The following is a 19496-nucleotide window of genomic DNA, read 5'->3' as shown; positions in this document are numbered from 1 at the left end:
AATTTAACTGACATTTTACATCAATTTTATTATAGAATCCTAAATGTTAATTTTGCAATTTTGACTGATTTTTCTTATATATTCTGATAATAAGATAATAAAATCTAACATGAGCTAAATGTTTTCTAGAAAGCTACAAGCCTACAATTTGTATACATGGGGCACTCAAGACAATAATATATATGAAGAGAAGAGTGATAAATAGATTTCTACTATGATTGAACCCAAAATGTGGTTATATGACTAATATTAATAGAGATCATTGAGATTTTCTAAATAACAAGCAAGTCAATTTCTTTGGTGATTGGATTGCTGAGTTTCTTGATTTGTATGTAACGGTTATTTTTGGATTTCTTAGTCTCACTTCTGGGTTGGAAATTTGAGAAAGGCTCTGTATATACAAAAAAAAAATGATATATTTTCTAAGATACGGCAAGGATTTGGGAGATATATTTTCAAATATTTAGATTCAATATATGTATTTGAGTTTGACCTTAGTTTATGAGCTTTAAGTTCACTTAACTATTTATGAAGGTGAATTTTCTTTTTGGTGTTTTATCTTTATAAGAAATATGACCTCATACCAATTTTCTAAAATTCTTTTACTATGTGTTTGGATTATGTTTAAAAAAAAGTAGTTATTTTAACTGATTTTAGTATATTAATTGGTAGTACTTCAAATTTTAGTTTTATTATTATCATTATTTTATATGTCAATTTATTTGTAACTACATACCAAGTCTAGCTACATGAACATAGAAAATCATATGACTGTATTTTACCAACAGTGACTATAATGAGTTAAATACCTAAATGTATATGTAAATCTTGGCTTAAGGGATAACAAAGAGTTCAATTACATTTCTTGTCATGTTTTACGTAATCTATCTACTATTTTGAATTAGGAGATATCAAATTTTATATTGATAAAATTATTTAATGTCTATAGTCATGATAATAATCTCAAAGATACTTAGTTGAAGGTTTTTATAGAAAAGGAAAAGTAGCATACTAATATTTGTGATAGTTATTGTTTTTGATTCATTTTTTATGACGGTTAAGTTGCAGATTCTAAATTGTGTTGTCATATTCTTGATTTATGTTTTGCTTTGTTTTCTCTATTGTTGATTTTATCTTTTTGTTTATGCATATCCTTACTTGATTGTACACTTAAGTATTCTCTAGGATTTTTGAGGAAAAATATTTTGCGCGTGACTCCTATTAATTTTCACTTCATAAACCTTTCATCTTTGTTTCAACTTGAATTTGTTTGACGTGATAGTATTTATGCTTTTATCATTTCTTTTGAAATGTTCGTCTCATATCTTTTCTTTGAAATTGTGAAATGATTCTCTCTTAGTTGTATCCATTGTTGATGGATATCCTACCTGATTGTGTTTTTAACCATTCTTTTAAACCCTTGTGAACATTGTCATCGACTTTAGTGTCCATCTCTTGTGAGCTATGTACTCTTTCCATTCATCTTGAATTTGTTTTGACCTAATACTCTATCTTTCTTTTATTGTTTCTATCGAAATTCTTTTATTCAGGTTTCTTTGTTAAGATGCGATTTGACTCTCCTTCTAGTACACTTTGCTATTTCTGAACATCCTTGTTTAATTGTGACCTTATGCATCCTTCCGAATTCTTGCGAACATCATTTGGGATGCTTGTTCTTCTCTTCCTAAGTTTTATATTCCTTTGAGTAAACTCGAGATTCTATGGTTAACGTGTAATCCCTAGATATAGCAAGCGATGTATTAGTTTTTAGGACATGGCTCGTAGACCCGGAAGGTGAAACTTGTAAGTGTGCGAGGTCAAGAAGATTATGAAATAGGAGTATTATGAGGAGGAAGTTAAGGAGATTTTGGTACAAGTTGAAAAATTAGTCGTAATGTTTGACTTTCGGATGTACTTTGGGAGTGATGAACAAAGTGAAAAGCGTCATATGTGTTTCACTTATCAAGAGAATAAGACTGTGTAAATGTTAACCACATCTTTCTAACACAAACCTATCTTGTAACCTTTTTGTGCCTTTTTTATACTTCTTTCTCATGTTCGGTAAAGGCTAAAACCATGTAACATTTTGCATACTTTATCAATTTTTGAGGGCGAAAATTTTTGTAAGGAGGGTAGAATGTAATGTCCCAAGTTTTTTTTTACTACCGTACCCTCTAATTTTATCAAAATTCCAAAATTACCCTTATTCCTTCTTCCCAACCCTAACCCTAATTTTTGTCTATACTAAACCTCTTCTAACACACACACACAGCTGAGAAGGAAAGAAGGGAAAACAGAGAGGGGAAACGGAGGGGGAGAAGAAAGGAAGAAGAAGGGAAAGGAGGACGACGCCGGTTAGGGCCACACTGTTGTTGTTGTCGTCATGGTGGTTGCGCGAGGAAGACCGTCGCCGTGGCTGAGGGGAGCCCGAGGAGAGAGAAGAGAACGCACGGGGAAGAGAGAGCCGTGACGAAAGAGGAGGGAGGTTTCGTCGCCGTCACTGCCGGAGCCTAGCCGCCGCCGTTGAAGCTAGCTTCGCCGTCATCAAACCACTGTGCCACCGAGGAGGCCGGAGAGAGAGAGAGAGAGACAGAGAGGGACTTTGCGAAGGGGAAAGGAGAACGTGGCAGAGCTTGTCGCCGGGAAAAGGGGTACCGGTGGTGCATGTTGTCGCTGCTGCTGTCGTTGCTAGGGAAGGAGGTCACCGTCGAGTTGCACGCGGCTGCGGGTAAAGTTGCCTCTGCTTCCGGTTTAAGCATCCTACCGGAGCTTATGTTGCCGTTACTGTTGAAGTGCATTTATTCTGTTCTAGGTCATTTTCTTTAACTTGCCTCGTTTTCACTTTTGCTCTGCTACTATTCCATTTATGCTACCTTGTTTCCGTTCTGTTCTGTTTCAGCCGCTATAGCTGTGATTATTACAATGTTGCTGCGGGATTAGTCCGAGTTGTTGCCATCACTGTGTTCTTTCAATCTATCCTATTCCAACCATCCTCATCTTTTAATTTGGCACTCCGGATTTGGTCTTTTCGGTCCTTCAGAACCAAGTTGTGAGTAGGCTTTATATTTATAATTATTTGGCTTTACATCTATAATTATTTTGATATATGCTGCTTGAATTTATGACTATACTTACAAGTTATTAACAAAGGATTTGAATTTGATTTTAGTAATGGATTTATTTGAACTAAATATTATTTTTGTGAAATTCGAATTTTTAATCTGTACATGAGACTATATACATGTTTGATGAAGTTTTGTATTATTGTAGAATATTCGATTTTATTGAATATGTGTTTTTGAAACATTAAAGTATTGTAAATACTCACTCATATACTATGAATTTGTAAAGTATATTTGACATTTCATATGATTGAAAAGGATTTTTGATAAGAGAGTATTATTTGATTTGATTTGATACTGTATATATTTGAAAGATCAAAGATTGGTTGTATTTGAAATTATATGTTTTGAATTGGTTTGGGAGGCTCGTATTAGAAAACCGTAGTTAACGGCGGTTATGACGTTAACCTAGATGCATCTGGCTCAGACCTCACCTAGCAGGGGCGTTGCTAGCCTAACGTGTAGGCCACACGTTGGATCTGTTATTCCGTACGGACACGCTAGAGGAAAGGGCTACCTTTAGAGGTGGAGCCGCCCAAGTGTGGACTATTTGATTTGATTTCTGTATGAGAACTCCCTTATTGATTCACTTATTCATATAAATTATTATTTTCTAACTAAAATTATTTTCATAATAATGTTTAGATAGTCTTATGTGAATTATAGATGTACTGTCTAGTCACTGAGTTGCAAAACTCACCCTTTTTTTAAAAAAATATTTTTTAGGAAAAAGTATTTGATTATATGAGCCTTTCTATTCAAGAGTAATGATCTGTAATGGGTTCTATTCCTTGTTGAGTTCTTAGGCGTCATCTGCTCCATATGTCACAGGCAGGATCCATCTATATTTATTTATTTTATTTTTGTTCAATTATGTAATTATTCATTCTAGAAAATTTAAATTTATCAAAAATTATTTGTAACATTTTTATTTATCTTATATTCGAATCTGTTAGGCTTACTAGGGAACTCTTTTTCCTGAGCGCCAGTCATGGCTCATTTTGGGCTGTGACAATTATAATGTAAAATGTAAAAAGTAAAAATATTAAAAAAATAAAAAACTTTTAAAAACTATAATTTATATTTTTTTATTTAGAAAAAGATATTTTTTAGGTCCATAAAATTTTTTTTATCCCATTAACAATTATTTTCAACAGCAAAATAATAACTAAAAGGATATTCAGAATACTTTATTTATGAGGAAAATAAATTTATTTCTAATGTTAATTATTCATCATTTTTCAAAAACCATATTTGGGGTTTGATATGCAACTCAAATACTGTATTATTTTTTCACAGATGCGCGTTAAAAGGTCATATTTTTTGTTTTCTTTTGTTTTTCTGCAAATATTGTCACTCAGGTCGAGGTCAAGAAACTAACAAGATGAAGACCATTTCTCACTCAATCATAGCATGGTAATAACTAATTAATTTAGGATGGTGGTTTTTTCAATTGTTAAAATAGTTTAATAATCAGGGTGTGAACAAATAATATTGTAAAAATAATAGGTGTGATGACCGTGTGAGATTAATCAAAAGAATGTTAAAGGAGATTAATTACACAAAAAAAAAAAGAATTCTTCATGCTTCTATTTAAAAATAAACTAATAAAGAATAAAACTTCAATAATTTGGTCCCCACCCAAATTTTCTCTGAATGAGTCTCTAAAAACTCATGGATATAGGTCAGTAATTTTTAATATTTTTTGTTATTATTTAATCAGTATAAATATTAAATTATTTTTAATAAATAAATTTTATTAATTTATATTTATAAATTTTAAAAAATATGAATAAAAATTATATTAATTTATTTGTATAAATTCTAATAAATATAGATATAAATCATATTATATATATATATATATATATATATATTAATTATTAGTGATCAAATACTAATAAAAAATAATAATATTTATTGGTTATTGTTCTCAAACTTTTTTCTTAGTAATAAGTTTGATAATTTTTTTTATAAATTTATTGAAAACTCAATTATTTTACAAGTTAAAAATTTAGATACTACTAATAAATAAAAGAGAAAAGTATATATTTTATAGATAAAAATAAGAGAAGTACTATTTTAATATTTCTCAAAAAAGGAGAGTAAAAATTTTTCAAATAAAAAAGATAGAATCAAACTATAAAAAGAGTCGCTCAAAAAAGTTTGAAGATTGATTTGGAATTTTCATGGATAAAGTGATAAACAATATAATGTTAAAGGTGTGACCGAGTGAGAATATTTATGATTCCGTTTTCTTGTTTGGTTTTGCCTTTTTGGGTCCAAAGTTCGTTAGTCATGGCTATAAAATGTGGAAAAATTGTATTAAGAAGCTACTCAGAATGAACTTCTGTAATAATTCTCTTAGAGCATCATGATCTAAAAAAGTTGGTATATGATCAAAATTAAATAAATAAAGAAGCTGACTGTGGCTGACTTTGACTTATGAATTTGACAGTCCGATAGTACATATTCATAGAAACCAATAAGATTCATGACCATGATGTTGACTCCACTACACGTTAAATCGTGATTCTCTCACACACACACATATATATATTAAAAATTAGCTAATAAACTATAAATAGATAAATAAATAAAATGACTGGTATGATAATTAATTTTTTTTGTATATATATAATAATTTTATTGGTGATATGTAGCAAACTCGCAATATCCTTCATAGTTCGACAATGGTACGGTGCTGCAACTTGCAATGTCTATTTCGGAGAAGGAGAGATTCCATGATAAAGAAACTAAAGAAGAACGTGATATACATTCACTGTTACAAGTGCCGCCGTGGTCCATATGTTTTATATGTTTGACTGGCTACTTTCAAAGTCAGTTTCGCACATTTTTTCATTATTTCAAATAATAATTAGTGTAATATATAAGTATATATGGAGAAACTGACATAACAATCTTCATCATTTCCACTTACTCTATCGTTTATTGTAACCAAGGAAGAAATGAAACCTGTCATGGTGGTGTGGGTGTTGGTGTTGGTGTTGGCCTTACTCCTATCTTGTGGAAACGGTTACAGCAGAGTAACGGATTCTGTTACGTGTTCCAGTCAGTGGTGCGGAACGCATAACATAAGCTATCCATTCACACTAACTAACACTCCACCTAACTGCGGTGATCCCACCTTCAACAACACCCTCTCTTGCGACAATCATAACCAACTCTTTCTTTACTTCAAATCACGAAAATTCTATGTTCAGTCTATTAATTACAACAACTCCACAATCCGATTAGTAGATTCCACCATTATTAATAATTCTTCTTATTTTCTGGCCTCCTATAATTTCAACTCTTACAAATCATATCAACACCATCACAAGCAGATTCTATACGTGACGTGTCCAAACGCGGTGGGATCCGAAGTTGATGACCCTCCTGCTGCAACTTGCATCAACGGTTCTTATGCGCGTGGAAGTAGCAGCTTCCATGTCTATGATGGTAACAAGACTTTGCAAGAGTTGGGACTGCAAGACACGTGTCGCGTAGAGTGGATGTATCCAAGTTCGTGGCCGGGTGAAATCGACGGTGGAAACATCTCTTGCGTAGATATCCGTACAATGCTGCTTTACGGGTTTGAAATTCCCTGGGGCTTGTGTTTTTGCCAACATGCTGTCTTCGATGATCAAAATAACAACCTTCGTTGTTTAAGTCAACACTCACCCACTCCTTTAGGTTTGTTCTTAGGCAGAGACTCAGATGCAGAGGCAAACTCGTATAAAGTTGATAGTTAAAAATTATGAGACGATTTGGCGTGTTGGACTAAATTGTCATCTAATGATATTCAATTATCACCTTCACATGAAGAGAACTGCATCCGAGTTTCCACCTTGCTCTTAGTATAATTTCAACCACAATATATGCTCTTACTATGTGTGTGCATACATTAATGTTATTATTTAACAATTTTCTTGTTGCTTGTATGTTTCTTGCAGTGGAAGTCATTGGAGAATGGATATACTATATAATATGTAAGTCCTTGTCTTTCTCTTTTATGTATCTTTAATTGTTTGTTTAACTTTGGATTTGTGAGTGCATTGGAATACTAGAATCAACTCATACTAAATGCATGAACAGAGAAGAAGCTAACCTTGAAAAAGAAAAAAAATCTCAAGTGTCGTATCCTCCAATCTTGACAAAATGACTAGTGTCGAACTTATTTAATTTGAAGTTTAATACGTACCAAAAAAGTTATAATAAGTATAACCTATTGTTAGATTTAATTTTAAAATCTAAAATGTAACCAGTTTTTCTTTTATTTCATCTCACTATCTCAGTCAATTAAATTCCTTATGATTGGTTTTCTCTTGTTGCATTTCCTTTAATTTCTAGTGTTCTTGGTTGGCAAATTCATGCTTGGAATTGCATTTGTCATTTTCTGCGAATGGCGACAGAAGAATTTAGGCACGTATTACACCATTGAAGATTTTCTGCGAAATAACAATGAAATCTTGCCATTTAGATACTCTTACAAAGACATCAAGAACATAACCAAAGGATTCAAAACAAAACTGGGAAATGGAGGCTATGGCTCTGTCTTTCAAGGAAAACTTCCAAGTGGTCGTCTTGTAGCTGTCAAAGTGTTGAATAACACTAAGACCAGATCTAATGAAGAAGAATTTATCAGTGAAGTTGCTACTATTGGTAGAATTTACCATGTCAATGTAGTGCAACTCATTGGTTTCTGTGTGGAAGGACTAACACGTGCTCTTATATATGAGTTAATGGAAAATGGGTCTCTAGAAAAGTACATATTTTCACATGAAAAAGGTGTTTTCTTAACTTGTGAAAAATTGTACAAAATTTCCCTTGGGGTGGCACGTGGCATCGAGTTCATGCATAATGGTTGTGACATGAAGATTCTGCATTTTGATATCAAGCCTCAAAACATTCTTCTTGATGAGAATTTCAATCCGAAAGTCTCTGATTTTGGACTTGCAAAGCTATGTCCCACTAGTGATAGCAAAGTGTCTTTGACTGCAGCAAGAGGAACTATAGGATACATGGCTCCTGAGCTATTCTACAGAAACATTGGAACAATTTCCGATAAAGCTGATGTCTATAGTTTTGGAATGTTGTTAATGGAGATGGCAAGTAGGAAAAAGAATCTAAATACATCGGCTAAAAATTGTAGCCAAATTTATTTCCCTTTCTGGGTTTATAATCAGTTACATGATGGAAGTGAAATTGTAATTGAAAATGACACAGATGAGGAGATGAAGTTGGCCAAAAAGATGATGATTGTGGCATTATGGTGTATACAAACAAAGCCTAGTGATCGTCCTTCAATGAAGAGAGTTGTGGAGATGCTAGAACAAGATGATGAAGAATTGGAAATATCTCCTAAGCCTTACATATATTCACATGATATACCTGCACAAGATGTTGGAGATTTTAGCACTTCAATGCTATTCTCTGATGTATCATCAGTTAGTGATTCTAAAAAAATTGTGTATTCCCCTTAACAAATTTTAGAGGGTTATTCCCCTATAAAACTTGTATTATTTTTATTCAATAATGGGTGTGTATAAATAAATATATATTCATGAGCAGTGCTTTTTGTAATTTTTCTAATAGAATATTTGTTAAAGCAAAACTAACAAGTCACCATCTTAATTCTTATAAATACATGTTTTTTTTATCATTCAGGACCAAATCCAGCAACTTTTCTTGCTACCTCATCAAAAAGTGGTTTTAGAAGTTCTCCGAAATTTGTTATCGAAATTGCATGAAACTTTGAAATAGATACTTGAACCACTTTAATCCAACAACAAAAATTATGATTTCTTCTATGTAAACTACCACTTCTACTAACTCCGCTGGTAGCCTAGCCAGCAAAAAACAAAAGAAAATCCTAATCTAGGAGCATTGAATCCAAAGGAAAATACATTTATGAAAGAAACTGGGAATCCTAATATTGAATTTTGTTCTTGATCTCTAATAAGTAGAATGAGTGTTTTTTGTTAGCAGAATCTGAGACAAACACAAAGCTCTTGAACAATTGATTCTATCATATTCAACACATATTAATCAAATCAATTGATTCTATCATATACCTCAGAAATACACATATATATGACATAGCCAAGGAAAAAAGCTAGATGCAGATCTTGCAAATTTATATCAGATCACAGTCCAAACAGAACAGTTCTATTCTTTGGAACCACTAACTGATGACATATCAGAGGATACCCTTGAACTGCTATCTTCTCCAACTTCGCCTTCAGGTTCATCAAGTGGATAGAAGTAAGGCTTGGGAGACATTTCCAATTCTTCATCATCTTGTTCAAGCATCTCCACAACTTTCTTCATTGATGGTCGATCATTAGGCTTTGTCTGTATACACCACAATGCCACAATCATCATTTTCTTTGCCAACTTCATCTCGTCAGCCGTGTCATTTTCTATTGTTATTTCCCTTCCATCATGCAATTGATCATAAACCCAAAAGGGAAAATATATCCGGCTGGAATTTTCAGTCTGTGCATTCAAATTCTTCCTTCTACTAGCCATCTCCATTAACAACATCCCAAAGCTATAGACATCGGCTTTGTACGAGATTGCGCCAACATTTCTGTAGAAAAGCTCAGGAGCCATGTATCCTATGGTTCCTCTTGCTGCAGTCAGAGACACAATGCTTTTATCAGTGGGACATAACCTCGCAAGTCCAAAATCAGAGACTTTTGGATTGAAGTTCTCATCCAAAAGAATGTTATGAGGCTTAATGTCAAAGTGCAGAATTTTAATGTCGCAACCATTATGCAGATACTCAATACCACGTGCCACTCCAAGAGAAATGTTGTACAGTTTTTCACAACTTAAGGAATTTGAAGCACTCTCTTGAGGTGAAAATATGTATTTTTCTAAAGAGCCATTTTGCATTAACTCATACACCAAACAACGCTTTGATCCCTCCACACAGAAACCAATGAGTTGCACCACATTAACATGGTGAATTCTTCCAATAGTAGCAACTTCATTGATGAATTCTTGGCCATTGGATTTGGCCTCGTTCAATACCTTAACAGCTGCTAGACGACCGCTTCGAAGTTTTCCTTGGAAGACAGAGCCATAGCCTCCATTTCCTAGTTTAGTCTTGAACTTTTCAGTTATGTTCTTGATTTCTTTGTAGGAGTATCTAATTGGCATGATGTTGTTGTCACTTCGCAGAAAATCTTCGATACTGTCATATATCGATAAATGTCTTCGTCTCCATTTATATATGCAGAGGATAACAATGCATGGAGCACCAAGTACAAATTTGGCAAGAACAAATAAAACTGTAAAGAAGATGGAAAAATAGTTCAGATATCAATAAAACCGCTCAGTTTAACACCTTTAGATTTGAATGGCAAAATTTTATACTGAGTTATGCTAGCGTATACACCAAATTTAGCCACTAAAGTCAACTACTAGTATACAATACATGTTGAAATATAAATACACATTAAAAATAAATTAAATCACATATATATATTTATACACAAATATATTGATGGCTGATTTTAGTGATTGATTTTGATGTAAATATAACATTTTTGTTTTATACTTAATATGCTATTTTAAGAAAAGCCTTTAAAACTATGGTAGTGTTTCTCATTTTTACTGCTAAATTCTAATGGTGTTCCCTTCATAAATTCCACGATGTCATTATAGACTTATGCATAAAATAAAACAAAATAAGTACGTAGGTTCAAGCCGCAAAGGGAAAGACAAGGCTTACTTGTTCCGTCCACTAGACAAATAACAATCCATGAAAGTACATCTGCAAGAAATAGAAAGGGAAAAGATAAACAATCATAGTAAATGCAGATAAAAAAAAAAATACTATTTGTCAAAAATCAGTCTTTGCTCAGTGCTTAAATTTAATAATATATTATATAGTATAATTAATTTTTAATTTCTAAAAAATATTAAAAGAAAAAGTCTAGGACCAACAATTTTATTAAATTCGGGTCAATACGTAATCAGCAAAAGAAAAGTGAGTAATCCCATACTGTTGGATGAAATCTCACACCATTAAAAACATCATTAATGGCTATTTGATGACTATAAATCACAAAAATTGCTGACCCCAAACGCTCCTCATATTAAAATATATTATATAGTATAATTAATTTACCTTTTGTGCATAGTGCGACTCTCATTCTAGTTCACATAACATGTTATTAGAAATTGTCAAATACCTTATTAACTAAAATTAATTACTTTTAAAATTAAAAAAATTGAAAACAAATATTAAATGATACTCATAAATTAACGTACATGTACCTTAAGCAGACATAAGGTTATGATATATGAACAGATATATATCGAGTTAAATTAGTAGATAGAAAAATATTAGTAGACAATTATCAGAATTTATTATTTTTGTTCATCATTTTTAGCCATTAACTTAATTTTTTTAGTTTAATAATTTAACAATATATTTTAATTCATACTTTTAAATATTGATGACTAATTGATAACAAAAATAATAAATTTGGATCACCCTCCATCATTTCAGCTTGTAGATATACACTTACAACTTTTAAGTATAAGTGCAGGCTTATAACAAATGACTTTGTTACGATCACTGAGGATGGCATCATTCTTGCAATATACTTTCAACCAAGAAAGTTCAAAGCCGTAGAGCAGCATATGATGGATGTCTGTGCATGAAATATTTCTGTCTTTGATTTCAGCAGGCCATGAAGTCATATACATCCACTCTATATGACACGAGTCTCCAAACGCCAAATCCTGGAGACTTTTACCAAGATCACTGACATAGAATGTACTCCCAAGTGCATAGGATCCATTCATGCAAGTTGCAGAAGCAGAAGAAGATTCTTCTGCTCCATATGGTGGGCACCTCATCAAATATACCATCTGCTTTGTCAATCTAATAAGATCAAGATGCCGGTTATGGAAGTAACGGAACCAATCATGGTATGGTTCATCTTTGCCACTGCTGAAATTAGAGGAGGTCAAAGAATAAGGAAGAAGAGAAGAGTGATCATGGGTATGCAGGGCAACACTGGCATCCACTAGTCGGATTGTGTAGTTGTTGTAGTTAATTGAGTGCACTTTGAGCTTGATTGATTTGAGATAGAGAAAGAGTTGGTTATCACTCTCGCAAGAGAGGGTGTACCTGTGGTCACCACAGTAGCTTGGACTACTATTATTCAGCCTGAAAGGGTACCTTATGTGATGCCTCCCACACCACCCAGGTGAACACATTGTTTTGTCTGCATATGTTACCTTGGTAGTCCACATGTTGTCACTACTAAAAGCATTGAAAACGTATAAGGAGATCCCCACCAGCAGTAGAAGGGGTACCAAAGATGAATAAAGGGATAACATCTTTAATTTGGTTTACACATCAATAACAAGAGAGTACAGATATAACAAGAATTCACTTGCTTCACAGGATAGCAGCACCAATAATTGTTCATAAGGAGGAGTTGACTATCACTGTCACATAAGTCCGCTTACTAGTCATCACCGTTAATTTGTTCACGCAACATTATTACTCTTTTGTGAATCACATACACACACTTACACATCAAGATAGCCAAGTAATATTCACTCATTTAGGTACCTCCCATTAAGCATTCTTACTTTTGCTTCATTATAATGTGAAATGTAAAAAGTAAAAATATTAAAAAAATAAAAAAATTTTTAAAAATTATTTATATTTTTTTAAATATTTTTATATTATTATATCTAAATATAATTAATAAATTAAAAAAATTTAGATTTATAAAATTTTTTGTATTATTTTATTCCATTAACAATGATTTTCAATAACAAAATAATAATAACCAAAAGAATATTTAGAACACTTTATTTACGAGAAAAATAAATTTATTTCTAATGTTAATCCTTCATTATTTTTCAAAAATTATTTTGCGGTTTGATATGCAACTCAAATACTGTACTCTGTATTATTATTTCTATGCGCGTTAAAAAGTTATTTTTTTTCAGTCATAGCATGATAATAGGTTTTTTTGCTAAAATAAAATAAAAAAAATTTTATTTTTTTAAACATAATTTTTTGACTCTAATTCTTTAAGTATGATTTTTTTTTTGTATTTGGACAAGTTTGTTGCACTCCCGGCAAACTCCACTTAAAATACATTAGATTGAGTTTGAAAAATTAACAATGGTAACCATTATCATCGTCTCCAGATTATATAAGACTGCTTTTGTTTATGAGAACAGAACAAGATAAGACACTGACAATAAGACATAAAAGGATAGAGACACAAAATTTTGTGTTCTTGTATTCTGTTTGATGACAAACTAGAAAAAATTATAAAAATCCAATTTATTCTCATTTTTTTCATTCAAAAATTTGAGACGAAAAAAATAATAATGAAAAATATAATTATAAAAAATTAACAAGAATAATAAAAGAAAAAATAAAAAATAAGTTGTGTCCCTTGTTAGTGTCTCCGTGTCTTTCCTGTCAGGATAGACACAACACGGATTCAGTGTCTCTGGACACAATGTCTCTGTCCAGATCTCCTCTGTCAAACATGATTTTTTATGTCTGTGTTCGTGTCTCAATGTCCTATCTTTGTAAACAAACGCAGTCTAAGAGTACACAAGAATAAATCGTATTTTATTTTGGAGAAATAGTTATTTTTTTAATTTATAATTAAAAAAATCTTGGTTAAATATGGCTTATTCTGATATATTTGTGTATTTTTTGAGACGATAATAATGGTTGTCATTGTTAAATATTGCTTATTTTTTAATTTATAATTAAAAAAAAATCTTGAAGAAATCATGCTTATTGTGTGTGTATTTTTATAGAGTGGAGCCGAGTAAGGCAAACTTGTTAATTTTTATAGAGTTCACCGGGGTCTTCGGCAAACTTGCCCAAATACAGAAAAAAAAAATAGTATTTGAGGACTTAAAGTCCAAAAATAAGAAAATAATAATTTTTTTATTTTATTTTAGAAAGAAAAATCATGGTAATAATTAATTTAGGATGGTGATTTTTTCAATTGTTAGAATAGTTTAATAATCAGGGTGTGAACAATTTGTAGCTTAGTAAGAAGATGTTTAATTGGGAGAACAATTTGGTTTTAGCGTCAACATATTTTAAAAAAGCACAAATTTTTAGTCTGGCTATGTGTCTTCAGTAGATTGCTACATTTCGTTTTAGGAAGAGCATTTTGCACACGAATAACTGTCCACGATGTTTCTCAGGTCAGAAATCGGTTTTATATTACATTCGAGATTGTCCAAATACCCAGCTAGTTTGGCAAGCTTTGGGAATTTCCGGTCAACCACTGGATTGATGAGTTGGTTCTTACATAATAGCAAACAGCGTCCCTTTAGATTCTTTTCAGGTTTCTGGTGGATTTGACGTTCGAGGAATAACGAGATCTTTCATCCCCACGAGTCTTGGACCACGGACAAGGTAACTGGTATGGCTTTGTCCTTAGAAAAGGAGCTCCAAAATATTTTTGAGTTGCAAGGAGTGTTTATCCCTTCCACCATTAGTGACTCTTGGATTCCCCCTTGGTGGGTACCTTTAAGATTAATTGTGATGCTAGCTATCTTGACAATGGTACTCGAATTGGTTTTGCTTGTGTTGGCAGAAATTGGAAGGGAAGGTAACAACGAAGTTGTCTGTGAGCAATTAAAAGTCATAGTATCTTTTAAGGAGAGTTATTTACTATTTGGAGAGACTTTTCTTTTAACCTGAAACTCAGGCTAAATAAATATTATATGTGAGACAGACTGCGTGGAGGTTTTTATTACTGTGAATAATTTACAGAATTGCTCTAATTTTATTGATCATTTATTATTGAAAATCTGAGATATCATGTCTTGAAAATGGCGTGTTGACCTTCTATTAATCTTGAGAGATACAAATATAGTAGTAGACACCATAACAAAGACGGCAATAAAAACCATTCTTTTTTAGGTGGAACTTCCATTGCCTTAAAAAAATTTGAGAATAATATTCAACAAAACTGAATTTTTTAAGCAATTTTTTTATTTTTCTTCTAAGTTATTATTTGTTTTTTTTTTTCGTTACAAAAAAATTACACAAGAAAAACTTTCTTCGTGCTTTTATCTAAAAATAAACTAATAAAGAATAAAACTCCAATAATTTGGTCCCCACCCAAATTTTCCTCCGAGGGAGTCTCTAATTTTTGTTTAGTTGTTAGTTCCAAAATGTTTTACATTACAAGACATATTAACCTCTGAAAATTTTATGTAATTTTTAATATTTTATATTATTTGATCAATATAAATATTAAATTATTTTTAATAAATAAATTTTATTAATTTATAATGTATAAATTTTAAGAAATATAGATAAAAATTATATTAATTTATTTGTGTAAATTCTAATAAATATAAATATAATTTATATATTTTTTATGTATAAAATATTTGTAATTATAAATATATATATATATAAATTATTATTGACCAATTACTAATAAAAAATAGGACAAATTACTTAAAAAAAATGAATGAATTTTAAAATTACTCAATTACAATTTTTTTTAAAAATGTTACACGTTTGATCTTTTTCATATATTTACATAAACTATATAGTCTAACAATTTTTGAAGGAGTTGTTAAATGCATAAATCGCTGCAGAGAACAGCAACTTATGTTAATATGTTGTCTAGGATAATCCATTGCACTCTGTAGCAGCTTATTCACATATTGCGACGGTTTGTGTTGTTTTAATTTTTTATCACATTCTTCCGTCGGTAGATCAAGGACTAATTTATCGACATGTATAAGACGAAATTTAAATCTTTAATATAAACTAATGAGTTAATAACTAGACCAACCTAAATTAATTTGTAACATGAATTAAAATTAAGTTGTTTTATTAAAATTTTTTTTATAATGAATGTAACATCTTGAATTTTTTTTGAAACATTTTATATTTGATTTTTTTTATTACTACCCATTCCTTTAATTTTATTAAAATTCATACATTACCCTTATTCCCTTCTCCCTTTGATAAGGAAATAAAAGATAAACATAAAGACAAGGACTCAAACTGAATATAAAAGATACATTGAAATTAAAATAGAAACAAAAATGATAGATTGAAATTGAATACAAAGAGAATCACTCTACTTTCTACCCAATTTCTTGACGCAATAAGAAAGGGACTCCTCAACCTAATTTGTCAACGCCAAAGTTTGGGAATTGAATCGAAGGGACTCCTCAACCTTCTACCCAATTCCCCGATGCAACAAGAGAGGGACTCCTCAACCTCAGTTATCCACATCATGATTTCATCACGAAACCAAAAAGGGGTTTTGAAACCTCTAAATCATTCTATACTATGACTACAATAGCTAAGGAGGATTTATAACCTCTTATTAGGTTAAAATATAGAAAATCTTAAGCCTATAAACATAAAGCCCAATCTAGTAATTAAATAAATAAAATCAAAATACAACAAATTAAATTAAAACATCTCTTAAAAATGTAAACTAATATCTTCTAAATAACACTTAAACTCTTTCTATTACGAAAATTTAAAGTATGTATCACCTTATTCCTACATTACCTATTATTCAGCCTGAAAGGGTGCCTTATGTCTGAATCCGTTGCCACCTTGGTATTCCACCGGTTGCCATAAATAACAATGGAAATGTTTAAGGAGATCCCCAGCAGCAGTAGAAGGTTGGTGTACCAAAAATGAACAAAGGGATAACATTTTATATTTAATTTAACTGGGTCTAGACATCAATAACAAGAGACTACAGAATACAGATATAGTTTTAAAAACATATATAACAAGAATTCACTTGCTTCACAGCAAAGCACCACTTATTCACAAGGACTTGCAACGAAGTCTCTGGGAAATGTATGTGCTCCAAAGAGGAGTTGACTATTACTGTCTCACAACTTCATTCACAAGTCATCATACATATGTTGTTTTGACCATACTTTGTAATGTGACTGATGAGACCTTCCAGCTACAGAAATTTCCTAGAAACTACTTTAATTAATCTAATCACACAATATATACCACTCTTTTGTACATGACATATACATAACTTGGTCTCATTCTAGGTATGTCCCATTAAGCATTCTTATCTTTCAAGTTCATACGCAAATATGTTTGTTATTCTGATACTGACATTTACTTATCCTTTGACCTTTTACCTTTTAGAAAATATTTTGGAGGAAATCAAAATAAAAATGCAACATTATTAATTTTATGGATTAAAAACTAGTTAAAGAGAAGGGAGAATCGGAGCAAATTCAAAATACAATATATGAATAAAAAACAAAAAAAAAAGCACATAAATGACCTCATGTGTTATAGACTTATAGTTACCTGCCAAATAACCCATAATTGATGATCTGGCTAAGAGCTGAAAAAGAAACACATTACATCAAGAGATATGTCTGTTATTATGGTTGGCTACTTTTCTATTTTGGTACATTCAAGTATTAAAATTTATTTGGGTTAGACACTAAGGGTGTGTTTGTTAAACACGTTTAAGAGGATAAAAATGCGTTTAATCCTTTGAACGTTGTTCTTTGATGTTTGGCAACTTTATGAAATTTCGCATCCCAAAAAATTATAGCTTTGCATTTACTCAACGTACGTTTATGTTTGTTACTACTCATTATTGATTTTTTCCATAATTTTTTTAAATAAAAAATATTGAGAGTATTAAAACAATTATTCTAATTTTTGTGCACTATTTATTATTCTAATTTTTTATAATATGTATTATTGTTATTAGAAATGATAAATTAAATAAAAAATTAATTATAAATAATAATAAAAATATAACTAGTAAACAGTTAGAACCTAAAATAATAATAAAAATAAGATTATTAAAAATACTTAAAAAGAGTACTAAAATATGTTATTTTATATATTATTTTTAATTTAATAAATAAATATTAATTTACTATAAAAAATACTTAAAAAGTTGTCAATTTTTATATGTTATTTTTAATTTTATAAATAAATATTAATTTTTATTATAATAATAAAAAATTATAATATACTAAAATAGAGTATTATAAAAAAATATTATATAAAAAATATTAAAAAATATAAAAAAAGATTAAATATACTTAAAAAAATAATATTATAATTTAATATTATATTTTTTTAGTAATTAATTAATTATTTATCTAGAAATGATTTTAACTAATATTATTCAAATAATATTTATTTTATCAAAATCAATTTTAGTAAAAATTGATAAACATAAATCATGTTGGCACAAACTCACTTCTAGTCTAAATCAATTCTATAAAATCACTTTCATTCAAACTCCAGTTTGACCAACGTGAATCCAAACACACACTAAATTGTATAAAATTGAGTTTGGAACTTTAAAAATTTGATTCTAGTTTCAATAAGTGCATATGCAAGTACTTAAAAGGTTGTCTTAGAAGTCCTTTGAAATATGTTCTAGTTTTTGCATGAAATTTCGAAATAGATACTTAAACCTAGGGCTGGAAGTGAGTCGAGTTGAGCCAAGCTAGACCAAGCTCAAGCTCGACTCACTAAAATCAAGCTTGGCTCATAATTCAATTTATTAACAATCGAGCATATTTCATAAGTTTAAACTCGACTCAACGAAATCTCACTGATTGGCTCGGGCTTACGAGTTGGATCAAATAATAGAAACATATTCTATAATTTTATATCAATAAATTATAACTTATATATGTCGAAAAATATTAAAAATAGATAAATTTTATATATTGTCTATCTATCAATTATAAATTTTTTATTTATGTCCTATATCAAAATTATATATAAAAAATTACTATAAAATTTTAAATAATTAAGAACATTAATATATATTAAATTATTAATACGCATATCCTATATGCATTTAATCTATATTTTTAATATTATATATATAATCGAGCAAACTCATAAGCTAATGAGCTGAGCTTATCCAAGCTCAAACTCGGCTCATGATCTAACTTGACTCACTTCCAACCCTACTTGAACTACTTTAATCCAACAACAAAAATTGTAATTTCTTCTTTGTAAACTACCTCTTCTACTAACTTTGCTGGTAGCCTAGCTAGCAAAAAATAAAGAAAATTCCAATCCTGTTACGATATGGATGTCCATATCCATCTACTCAGCATGATTTATTCTTCCTTTGAAGTTCTATTGGGAAGCACAAATATTAAAGGATATGCGGTGCATGCTTTTCCAATATTTGTAAAGTGAATCTTTTTACTAGTATAAATAGGGGAATAAGGCTGAGGCTTTGATACACAAGCAAGTAATAAGAAATCAATTCTCTCTTTATGTTGCAATCAAATACTCTTCTCTTTATATTTCTACTACAATTCTTTCTCTTCTTTTATTTTATAAGT

General features: G+C 30.6%; 2 protein-coding genes across 2 annotated transcripts; one reads left to right on the top strand and one right to left on the bottom strand.

Moving 5' to 3' along the window:
- The first annotated feature begins 5972 nt into the window (after positions 1-5972).
- Positions 5973-8695, top strand: LOC112764580 (rust resistance kinase Lr10). Its single transcript, XM_025810252.3, has 3 exons — positions 5973-6818; positions 7079-7114; positions 7476-8695. The coding sequence occupies exons 1-3, from the start codon at positions 6092-6094 to the stop codon at positions 8606-8608; spliced, it is 1896 nt and encodes a 631-aa protein (XP_025666037.1). The 5' UTR covers positions 5973-6091; the 3' UTR covers positions 8609-8695.
- Positions 8696-9032: 337 nt separating this feature from the next.
- LOC112763785 (rust resistance kinase Lr10-like) lies at positions 9033-12707 on the bottom strand. The gene is made up of 3 exons (XM_029294304.2): positions 11669-12707; positions 10867-10908; positions 9033-10423 (listed from the first exon to the last, which is right to left on the bottom strand). Exons 1-3 carry the CDS (start codon positions 12486-12488, stop codon positions 9294-9296), a joined length of 1992 nt encoding a protein of 663 aa, XP_029150137.2. The 5' UTR covers positions 12489-12707; the 3' UTR covers positions 9033-9293.
- Positions 12708-19496: the final 6789 nt, after the last annotated feature.

The sequence above is a fragment of the Arachis hypogaea genome, chromosome 17 (assembly GCF_003086295.3).
Source record: "Arachis hypogaea cultivar Tifrunner chromosome 17, arahy.Tifrunner.gnm2.J5K5, whole genome shotgun sequence".
Classification (NCBI taxonomy): Eukaryota; Viridiplantae; Streptophyta; class Magnoliopsida; order Fabales; family Fabaceae; genus Arachis; species Arachis hypogaea.
The sequence above is the reverse complement of the archived record's forward strand: the minus strand, read 5'-3'. Positions and strand labels throughout refer to the sequence as shown.

Coding starts and splice junctions, on each gene's coding strand:
- LOC112764580 (XM_025810252.3), top strand. CDS start 6,092: ATGAAACCTGTCATGGTGGTGTGGGTGTTGGTGTTGGTGTTGGCCTTA. Junction 6,819..7,078: donor ACACTCACCCACTCCTTTAG/GTTTGTTCTTAG, acceptor TGTTTCTTGCAG/TGGAAGTCATTGGAGAATGG. Junction 7,115..7,475: donor ATGGATATACTATATAATAT/GTAAGTCCTTGT, acceptor TTTAATTTCTAG/TGTTCTTGGTTGGCAAATTC.
- LOC112763785 (XM_029294304.2), bottom strand. CDS start 12,488: ATGTTATCCCTTTATTCATCTTTGGTACCCCTTCTACTGCTGGTGGGG. Junction 10,909..11,668: donor TGCACTTATACTTAAAAGTT/GTAAGTGTATAT, acceptor TATTTCTTGCAG/ATGTACTTTCATGGATTGTT. Junction 10,424..10,866: donor TTGTCTAGTGGACGGAACAA/GTAAGCCTTGTC, acceptor TCTTCTTTACAG/TTTTATTTGTTCTTGCCAAA.